We start from the raw sequence: 11,258 nt of genomic DNA on the forward strand, positions 1-11,258 counted from the left end.
TTTACTGGTTCACGGTGTGAATTTAGAGGTAGGTTCCACTTGGACAAATAAAAGAAAATCTGTTAGTAAGTATATAACGTTCCAAAATCATTTTTTGATCTCGTGATGTATACATCAAAGCCATCTCCCGGATGATGTTGTTCTTGCCTTTTTAGATTTGAACCTCGTTGCTTAGCAGACAAACATGGCTTCTTACCGTCTGCTATGTCTTACAACTGCCCAATGTAACGGTATGATAAAGTGTTATATACGTGACTTGGCATTTAGAATATGTTCGTTTTGTTGGATCTGTCATCTACTGGTATTTTTTCTTCACCACTAGAATATGAATTGAAAATCCGGCTGAGATCGTTTAAATCTGTGATTACTTTAAAGCAACTGACGGTCACTAATGTATTTTTCAATATATATCATGTATTATATATGCATTGCTAATTCTCAAGTTATTCTTCTTAAAGTACATATAATAAATTGAATGTTTTGTATATTTAGTAGATCTATGTTCTCCAAATCCTTGTCAAAATAGTGGTTTTTGTCAACCGAGTGGGACATCATTCTCGTGTACCTGTCAAGGTGGATACACCGGTAGTACATGTCAAACAATTGGTAATAATTTTACATTTTAAATAATCATATTCCTAAATTGTCTACGACTAATTTTACACTAAATTAATTCAATTTCTTTTCTTCTTTAAGCTAACCCATGTTTACCAAATCCTTGTCAAAATAATGGATTTTGTCAACCGAGTGGTACATCATTCCTGTGTACCTGTCAAGCTGGATACACTGGTACTACATGTCAAACAATTGGTAATAATTTTACAATCATATTCCTAAATTGTCTACGACTTATTTCTTTGCATTAATTCTATTTCTTTTCTTCTTTAAGCTAACCCATGTTTACCAAATCCTTGTCAAAATAATGGTTTTTGTCAACCGAGTGGTACATCATTCTTGTGTACCTGTCAAGCTGGATACACTGGTACTACATGTCAAACAATTGGTAATGATGGTACATTTCACATAATCATATTCCAAAATTGTCTACGACTAATTTCTAACTTCATTAATTCAAGTTTTAAATGCCCGTATGAAATGAGGGGCGTATATTGACGTCACCCATGTCCATCGGCTCGTCCGTCCGTCCGCGCACATTTGATCGTAAACACTCTAATAGGTACAATTCTTGACGGATTTTGATGAAACTTAGTGTAAATGTTTGTTAGCAAAATCAGTAGAATCCTAAAAAAAATAGTATGATTTATTGCCCTTGTTTAGGACACGTTCAAGTTATAGCCCGTAAACACTCTAGAAGGCACAATTCTTGACAGAATTTGACGAATCTTGCTGTGAGTATTTGTTATCACCCAAGGATAAACCCTATTGACAATCAGAAGAATCGAAAAATATAAAGTATGAGTTATTGTCCTTATTCTTGAAAACGCGTTCAGTAGAAGGCACAATAATTCTTGACAGATTTTGACGAAACTTGGTGAAATTGTTTATTATCACCCATGGATGAACCCTATTGAAAATCAAAAAATTGTTTCAGAAAACATTTTTAATTTTTAACTCGTAAACACTAAAAACCACGATTCTTGCCAGATTTGGACAAAACTCGGATATATTATTCAATATTGCCCCAAAAAGTTCAAAAGAAGTGTATGACTGAAGGTTTAATATTCTATACTGAACTGCCAAATAATTTTATTCAAAATCAAACCTGCCAGTGGGCGTATATTAACTGGCCTGGCAAGCTATCTTTATTCTTCTTTCAGCTAACCCATGTTTACCAAATCCTTGTCAAAATAGTGGTTTATGTCAACCGAGTGGTACATCATTCTTGTGTACCTGTCAAGGTGGATACACTGGTACTACATGTCAAACAATTGGTAATAATAATTTTACATTTTACAAAACATCATATTCCTTGTATACAATAATTTGTTTATTTTATGCAGAACAGTAACCGATGTGAAAATCATCAAAGCACACATTTTTGCTTTGAAATATTTCTTTTGCTTTTTTATCGATACATAGATATCATGGTGTTTAATGTTAGAAACAACATCATGTTATAATTTATATATTTAATTGTATAGCACCAAGATCGTGTGGTGTGAGAAGTATATCTGCGAAATTATTAAATGGACAAGATGTCGGTGATGCGTGTAAATGGCCTTGGGTTGTATCAATTCGTGTCAGATATCAGTCAACAGACCCACTGTCCTTAACTAACACGATACATATATGTAATGGTATTTTAATCAAACCTAACGTGGTTATCGCAGGAGCCATGTGTGCACATGTGTAAGTTTTTGTCACATCTCAATCAGGTTTACTAGCTCACTAGTCATTATATTTCTAACAAAACAGCACGAGATGGTCTTTAACGGATGTCAGTGAGTTCTTTAGCGTTCAGAGTGGGGGTTGCCCGTATTCTGGTCACAGTTTAGCACTATTACAGAATTTTATTGAAGCTGAATCTCTGATGTATAATCCCGAAATTTTACAGGTCATCATTATTGAACAATAATAATTTGGCTGAAAATAACATGGTAGTGGTTGCTGGAGAATACAATACCAAGGTGCTGACTCCAAACAATAATATTTTACAAGAACAATTTCACGCTGTTAAGTCGGTGACTATACATCCATCAAATTATGAAAGCGATGAAACTCAACTTTCAGGCCCAGAATTAATCGATAATAATATAGATAGAGAATGTAAGTGGCTTAGTTAATATATTATGGTGCCCTCAAAGTTCGTGTATAAAGCCGGGCGTACTTGAAAGTTTTTTCTGCGAGTCTTCGCGAGTTACGAAAGAAAAGTCAGTGCTCCTTCCATTTGAGAGCAATAAGAGTAAATTTTATTGCGAGTAACTATCAGAGAGTTTGTGTTATCAACTAAAGGGAGAAACTTTCAAGTGTCCTTCCACCTGAGAGACAAATTACGTTCGCGAGCTGCTCGTGGGAAGGGGATGCGAGTTGCACGACATCTTGCCAGTTTGATTTACAACTTCCGATTGGAAACTGTTGTCCAAGAAAAAACGAATTGCTGCGGCTATAATTGTAATCGATGTAAAGACGAAATAGAAAAAGAGAGTGCACAATGTCTTTTTGTACCGATTCGGCCAAGTTCTACCATGCATCGTTCTTTTTCTGCTTGTCTCGAAACTCAGCCGATTGAACATCCCAAAGCACAGGACGAGTTTCATATTATGTGATGAGGCGCTCAATCTCTTCACGCATCCATTCCGTACGTTTCGACATATTTCAGGCTCCAGGTGTTGTGAAAAATATGATAGGCCTGTTAATAAAAAGCTGACAGTTCTCGCAGAAATAGAGCACTCTCAAACAGAAATCAGTATTCGACAGTTTGTAGCAGACCCCCTCCATTTGACAGAAAATCACTCGCCGCAGTTCAATCAACAGCTGGGTTCGAATGCCTGACATTTTATAGGAGACCACCTTCCACTTGAGAGAAATCGCTCTAAGCAGTTCTATCAAGAGTTGGTTGCGACTGTCCAACAGTGGCTCACAAAGTGCTCGCGAGTTATTCTCGGAGAGCGAACTCGTGCTATAAAACTTTCAAGTGGACGCCCGGCATAAGATGGCTTGTAACATTGTTTTCTAGAAAAACCAATAGACAAGACAAAATGGTCTATTATTTAGATATTAACTGCAATTTCATAATCATCCCTTTCAGGTCATATTTTTGTCACCATTTGCATTTCAGCCATTATGCATAATCTATACTCATATGGCGGATAGTATGATTTGGGTTTGTTGGCTGGCTTATTTATTTATTTATTGACGTCGTTTGTTTTAGCCTATAATATTGCCGTTTTGGAGCTTGCAAACAACGTTTCCTTGGGTAATTGTCGTGAATTAGCATGTTTACCATCAGCAGAGGATGTTAACAACCCAACATATTATCAGAACTGTTACGTGGCATCTTGGGGAGCATTTGATTCTTCATTAGGTAAGATACTCCTGGATGAAGCGTGAGCAATATTTGAATGAACACTCTTGTAAATCCTTTTAATTTGTTTTGAAAATACCAACCTGACCAAACTTAGAGATATTTATTTGATCTTTTCAAAGTGATCAATAAGAAATCTTTATTTAAAAGTTATAATCATGTTTCAAATGTTCGAGGACAGCAGAGCTGAAAACTTTACTAGAACATATTTTTAATTTTGTTTTAGGTTGCGTTTTCTTTTCTTTTTTTTTCTAAATGTGTTTTGCATTTTAGGTGAATCGGATTATCTGCGAGAAACAAATATAACTTTATATCCACCAAGCCAATGTTTCTTTCTGCTAGGAAGTAGCTCATCTGGTACCACTTGTGGAAGACTCGATCCAGGTCTCGCTACAGGTGTTTGTAATGTAAGACATTTCTTTTTTGCAACAATGATAATCATGCATAAATTGGAAGGGATATAGCTGTCTACACATTTTTTTGTCAAATGCAGCAGTATCAATTTGCGGCTGAATACAAATACGTTCTCTTCTTTTCGTCAGACTACCCTATGTAAGAAACAGAATGGAACTGACTAGAGTATCAATTGGAAAATTACAAATCATTTTATTTTGATTATACACTCTGAAATATTAAAAGAGAACACGAATCATGTTCTTGATTATGATTCAAGTTCTGTTTTAATATATCTGTAATGCACTACAATTGGTGTTTTGAGCAGTATTTTAACATTAGAAATATGGTATTATTCTAAGTATAAGGTTGATTTATGTGTGTATTATTCTTCTGTAGGGTGATGATGGTGGCATGGTAATGTGTCAAGATCCGTCAACCAATGTATGGATTTTACATGGACTTATAAACTTTCCCAATTATGAGCAGTGTTCACCAGCTACAAATAACTTTGTATCTATTACAGACCTAAAGAACTCAAACGTATGGTCATGGGTAAAAAGTATAGCTGACACCCTCTAAGAACTTTTTAATCAGAGCTCAGGTTGAATTTTTGACTAAAGTTATTCTATGCATTATTTATTGCTGTTTTTATGTTTGTTAAATGGTAAAGATTTTTCAACCCATCCGAATTAATAATATGTAAATACAATTGCCCGAGTTCCATGTTTCATTCGCTTCATAGTATCGAAAACACCTGATCCAGCAAGAATCAATATACATTACAGACGTGTTAAGGAATGTAATTGATCGTGGGTGTATGGATCATACAAGCCTTTAGCTTCAAAAGACAAACGTTTAAACGCATGTTTTTAAGCGAATACCGAAGAATTTGTCGAATCAGTCCAAATAGTATTTTTAGTTGGAAAGGAAGCAACATGGTCTCTTAATAATTGCTGTTGCATATTGATTCATACAATTGAAAAAAAAAACGTAATGCGCAAAGAAAACACCACTGGCTGGTTCATGACATACTTTAAAAAAACCATACCATATACTGGTAAAGGAGCTGCAATAGGATGGATAAAAATCCTAACAATTCTTCAGGTTGACCAGAGAACAGTCATATTCTAGAATCCCCCATCCCATACTAAGTTTCCGTTATTGCTACATTGGGCGATTCGGTTTATCGCCTTTAAAATGATAAATTGCATCTCACATATGGAAGTACTCACGTCAGTTTACATGCTTTGCCATTTTTGTCGGATAATACTTTATTGGGCTTACGTGTATATGGAAGTGTTTGGTTTATCTCCCAAAGGCTCCCAATTTATGAATTATATTCAGGTAGCAACATTACTAATACTTGACAAATCACCGTTCAATACCAACAGTAAACAGTCTCGCCCAAGAAGACGCGACAACACCTAGATTCTCCTTTTGTTCATAAAAACAAGGTCTATAACATCATGGAAGACGCAGCTCATGTGCCAAGGGGGCGGCCGCATTTGCATGGGGGACAAAAGCTGATGGAGACTGATTTCAACTTCAGTTGAGAATTTGTTCGAATTTTGCATTGGGCGAGTATAGTCCCATAGTCCCCCTAGCTTATATCTCTACTTAGTTACAAAATGAAATGAAATGAATGAATTTGTATGTCATCCTTTTCTCTGTTTAGTTACAGATGGTACCTTGCCATAAATGAACTACTTTTCTTGTAAAAGATGCGATGTACAATGTGTTGGCGAGACTCAAAACGCGCTCCGAACGCAATTCAATGGTATTGGTATGGTATAGTACATACTAATAGACCAATTGCGAATGACTCTGCTTATCTATTGCTCTGTGTCCTAGGCCAGTTTTCATTGAGACTCGTCTCGATACACGGAATAACAGTAATTTGAATAATAAAACCTGTAACTATGAAAGCTTTTATTCGATAAAATGCACAACTGACATTTAACGAATGGGGCGATTAAACATTTCCTTGAATAATGTCATTGATCCAAGACATTGTACTTTGTTCTCTTAGATTAGAGATTGGAACCAGTTCATTACCAACTGGCGCTATACATCCCTCCGTTTTGCAGAAGTTAATCATGCCGAACAACTTGTATTTATTTGTATTTGGATCTTCACAAATAACCATACCTCCATCATCTCCCTGAAAATATGATACTTTTTTTTTATCCTGAACCCAAAAAATCATACGGTAAATAGAATTTAAGTAAAAACCAGGCACTAACCTTGACAGTTGGCTCTCAAGTTCCTAACAATTGGCAAATTATTGGGAAACTCTAAAGATTAATTGAATTCGGTAAAGATCCAGACAGGGTAACAGTCATACGGAAAACAATGTTAATTTGGATATAGTACAATTCTAGAATAATGCAAATTTAAGTCAGTTGAAGAGTTTGACATGACGAAAAAGAAAAACCTCAAGTTACATACCGAACAAACCCCCTGCATACTGCCTTGAACTGTTCGTCCACATGTTGATCCAGAACGGAAAGATGGGTCAATAAGATTACAAATAGGTTCAGGGTAGATGTTGAATGGAGCGTCTCTAAGTATGACAGAGTTATCTGAAAAATAATAATTCAAATAAACCCCAAGTACTAACGATCCCAAATCCAAAATAACAGTTTGGAAAAAACCACATTGGTATCAGCTAATGAACTTTATATGTCGGGTATTATCAATAGTAAGTGAGAAGGTATTATGCCTAGAAAAATAAGCATAGTCAGTCTGGCGTCATACTCGTCCCTGCCTTTGAACGTTACACAAGAATAGGTCGGTATAATCAAATACCTAGTTTATAGTGTTATATAATTATGTTACGTAATATATATAGTGTTAAAGGGACAGATGTGACATTTTTGTTTTGGGGGGCGGGGTGATTTTAGTGTTGAATATTTGTAAATAGTCTTCAAAAATACTAGAAATGTACGAAATTCACATAATTCCTTTAAAAATCCATCTTGAGAGACTAAAGTATGATTGGTCAAAATATGGCATTCTTGTCCCTTTAAATATAATTATAGAAACATAAGGAAACAAATGAACATGACAAGATGAATATTTTTAGCTACCTGTTTACCATCCTGTTCAAACTTGGTAATATACGCCCATTGGCGTTTTTTCATTTTATTGATTTCCACAGGTTTAATTCATGGGTGATAACAAACAAACTGTGCCTTCCAGATTGTTTACGAGCTAAACATTCAACGTGTTTTTAAGAACAATGACAATAGCTTAATCAAATATTGTTCTAATTTTTTTTATTTTCAATAGGATTTATCCTTATTCTTTGAAGAAAATAAATAATTTCACCAAGTATTGTCAAAATCAATAAATCAAAGTGTTTACGAGCAACAGTGGACGGACCGACCGACGGACGGACGGACGCCTAACATTTTATGTGGGCGTATAAAAAGTACTCACCAACTGAGGTACTGTGACGTCCCCAGGAAGCTATATGACATGGTAAGCTATACAACTCATTCGGTGAAAGGTTTGTAATGTCATCCATTGATGGTAAGCAAGCTAATTCTATACAATCGCCAAGATCAACGGGATACTCTAGTTTCAACACACCAATGTTATAATCTTGTTAAAAAAATATACAATGTATTAACATTATGAGCCACACCTTGTTTTTGTAAAATGAATATATATATATATATATTTTCTTTATTTAATCCCTAACAAACGTGTATCATTGAGATTACTAAAGAACAATCTTTACACGCGGTATAGATGAATGTTCAAATCCCCTGATTTGTGGTCTGACATGGAACACATTCTGTCTGTTACATGATTCGACAGTTCGATATGGAAAATTATTAGACTAATGTTGTTGCCCGTTTGAAAGCAATTCCCCTTTTCATCATCCCAGAGCTTTAAAGACCACACATGAGTAAAACTCTATTCCTTTCTAATTTCCGAATCCATCCACGCAACGATGAAAAGAAATTATGAAATCAGCATTCATTATAGTAGTTACCTGCTCTTAAATCATCATATAAATCGCTAATATTAAATGTTGTTACGTCCTTTTTAAAATTTCCAGGGTGAATATATGCTTTATTTACTGTTACAAATTTCTCTCTCAAACTTGTGCCTTGAAAATCAAATTCATCGACATTATAATCTCCAGCTATGACCAGTAAGGATTCGTTTGCAGGTCGATTTCCGTTTAAAAGTGAGGCACTAAAACAAATTTCAATTCAATGGATAAGTTGTGATCAGGGATTAACTGAATTATAAACACATATCATGATAAATATATTACGTGTCACCAGTTTCAATCTGATGTATTAGGTAAACATAAATACCACCTATAAACAACACTATTCCTGAAAATGAGAAGAGATATTTGCCATTGAGACAACCTGTCTGCGACTATATGGGAAACGGATAAACGAGTTTCTGTTGTTATCATGGGTTAAATTAAAAATAATGTAAAGTTTAATGATCTTTTGTACTTACGTCTGAATGCAACAGGCACTTGTCAGAACGATGTCTGGTCGAACAAGAACGCCATTACATGATTGGTAGGTATTGCTTAATCCCGGTGGGTCGTTGTTTCCGCTAAGTCTAGTTCTGATTTGAACTGCCCACGGCCATTTGCATGCATTTAAAACGTCTTTACCATTAAATATTCTACTTATTGGACTTCTCGATCCACAAGGTGGCTCGGGTAGATCTTCCGGTGCAGCTAAGAGATAAAATGTGATTATTAATAACTTGTGGGCACCATGATATGTAAGTCATTCACAGGTAGAACTAGTCCATGTCTCCAAACTGTTCGATTCAGCTTGATTTTAATTTAAATATTGACCAACAAAATTGTTATATTATTTTTAAATAAATTTCTTTTTAAATTCTTTTTAAATTCTGAATCAATCAATGGAGAAATTAGCAATCATTGTGTACGTAATGTTCTAAAAAATTAAATTAACTTACGAGTATAGCAGCACTGAAGTGTTGAAGATCCACAATTAAAAGTGTCACTCTGAATTTTGCCCATAGGACATGGGCTGGAATTTGAAACGCATTCTCCCTCAGGTAAAACTAAGGGGCATACTGAAATAAACAACAGAATTAAGTCAGAAAAAAATCGATCAATTGTCAAAACATTAACATTGTACAAATTTGTCAAAAAGGGGTTATTTTAGATTTTTAATAATACGACATGCCAGGTTTAATATCTACATTTATATGTTTAAGCAAACCGTCTTACACTGGGCGCTTAAAAGCGATATTCCAAAAGCCAGAAGGCACAAGATTGATTTACAAATCATTTCTAAGCTTTTCAAATTAGAAACCAAGAAGTCCTTTATATACCCCAATACGTTTTTACAAGAGTACTCAGAGTAGGTTCCTTAATGTCAATTATTGTAATGTAGGGCTTTCGAAAGGGACAATTTGTCTTGTTAACAGGTCTGAGTTTTGGAGAAACATCAGTTTAAACATCCGCGACCGAATTTCATTCCTCTTCACTCAACCAAAAGTCGTCAAGATCACTTAAATTTCTACTTAATGTGGGTTTAACTAATTTCTCGAAGAAAATCCATCTTGTCTTCAATGTGGCTATTACTTGGGGTCATAATAAAAACTGTTAAAAAAACTGAAGTCTTACAAATATTTACAATAGATATTGAACGACGAGTAAATATTAATACTTTCAACGTTTCAGATGTCAGCCAGACTCTAAAAACATACGAAATGCACAAATTCTAGTGATATTAAAGATTAATGTTGATGTAGATATTGATGGTCAATGTAAGACAAGACAGCTCACACTACTTTGTTGCATTCTTTCACTGGGTTGTCAACTCGGTGATCTTTTCAGAGAGTCAACATAGCCGACTTGGTACGTGTACATTAATTTGAAATATTTATTTGCCTCATTCTCTTGTCAACATTAACTGTGTGTATATGCAAATCAGTGGTCAGAACGAATTATATTGTATAAGCAGTGTTACAATATTGTATATCGTAGTACATATCAATAAAACTTGGACAAGATCAGGGTTTGGTGAAAACGTGTCGGTTCAGTTCACAACAGTATGCACAATAGACAACTGTTACAGACTGAGAATAGCGCTATGAGACAATGCCAATATGCGCATTTCTTGAGCCAGACAGTTATTGAAAATTTGTCAATAAAATTTTGACTGCGTCATTCACCTGTGTGAATAATTGTCAAGAGATGAAAAGACGATTTGGATTGTATGTACTGCAAAAAACATGGAGCCCGTTTCTTGAACAAAATAATTGATTTGCCCGATCTTTTATTTTGTCAGAAACGAGGGCCTGTAACGTGTAAAAAATAAAAATTGACTTATGTTGATGAAAGCTGTATTTTCCAAGGGTTTTTAACAGATAGTTTCTGGAGTTTATTGGTGTCAGTGAACCGAATCAAATTGCTATCAACTAGATAATTTACATAAATTGCCAATTTGTTGTGAAAATTGGATTAAGTTTCCAATACAAGACTTCATGACTAAAATGAGCGTACTTACTCAACAGCAGTGAGATGTGACGAAAAGAGTCGGCTCAAATGAAATCGAATATAACCCATGTAAAAATAAATTTAGGATATTCCAATATTCATTTGAAATATTTGTTATTTTTCATCGTTAAAGTCAAGGGCAATGTAGTCGATTTGCAATTTCATTGGGGTTAGTGATTATATCACAGAATCGTCACGATTTAAGTCAGAAAGTATCAATTACTATAACAGATTGATTTCTCAGTGTTATAAAATAATAGACGTCCTGTATGTGAAACCAATCTTTGTGAAACATTTTTACACAGCTGCCCTTACACAAATGACACGAGGATATGGACCCATTGTTATGTTATAGACCTG

The 11,258-nt window shown here is 34.9% G+C and overlaps 2 protein-coding genes across 2 annotated transcripts in view; one reads left to right on the forward strand and one right to left on the reverse strand.

Moving 5' to 3' along the window:
- LOTGIDRAFT_108863 (hypothetical protein) overlaps window positions 1-1,969 on the forward strand; it is a gene marked incomplete at both ends in the record, with an annotated part of 15,813 nt that extends 13,844 nt beyond the window's left edge. Inside the window, 4 exons of the mRNA XM_009068289.1 lie at window positions 493-606; window positions 697-810; window positions 890-1,003; window positions 1,779-1,969. Coding sequence (XP_009066537.1) covers window positions 493-606; window positions 697-810; window positions 890-1,003; window positions 1,779-1,969 — 533 coding nt within the window. The remainder of the gene's footprint in view (window positions 1-492; window positions 607-696; window positions 811-889; window positions 1,004-1,778) is intronic.
- Window positions 1,970-6,295: 4,326 nt separating this feature from the next.
- LOTGIDRAFT_229780 (hypothetical protein) lies at window positions 6,296-9,685 on the reverse strand (the record flags this gene model as incomplete). The annotated part of the gene is made up of 7 exons (XM_009068290.1): window positions 6,296-6,542; window positions 6,830-6,963; window positions 7,823-7,987; window positions 8,385-8,590; window positions 8,870-9,098; window positions 9,347-9,466; window positions 9,624-9,685. Coding segments are annotated over 7 exons (1,105 nt in total), but the record flags the coding sequence as incomplete, so codon positions are not given.
- Between the last annotated feature and the right edge of the window lie 1,573 nt (window positions 9,686-11,258).

Source organism: Lottia gigantea (genome assembly GCF_000327385.1).
Source record: "Lottia gigantea unplaced genomic scaffold LOTGIsca_9, whole genome shotgun sequence".
Taxonomy (NCBI): domain Eukaryota; kingdom Metazoa; phylum Mollusca; class Gastropoda; family Lottiidae; genus Lottia; species Lottia gigantea.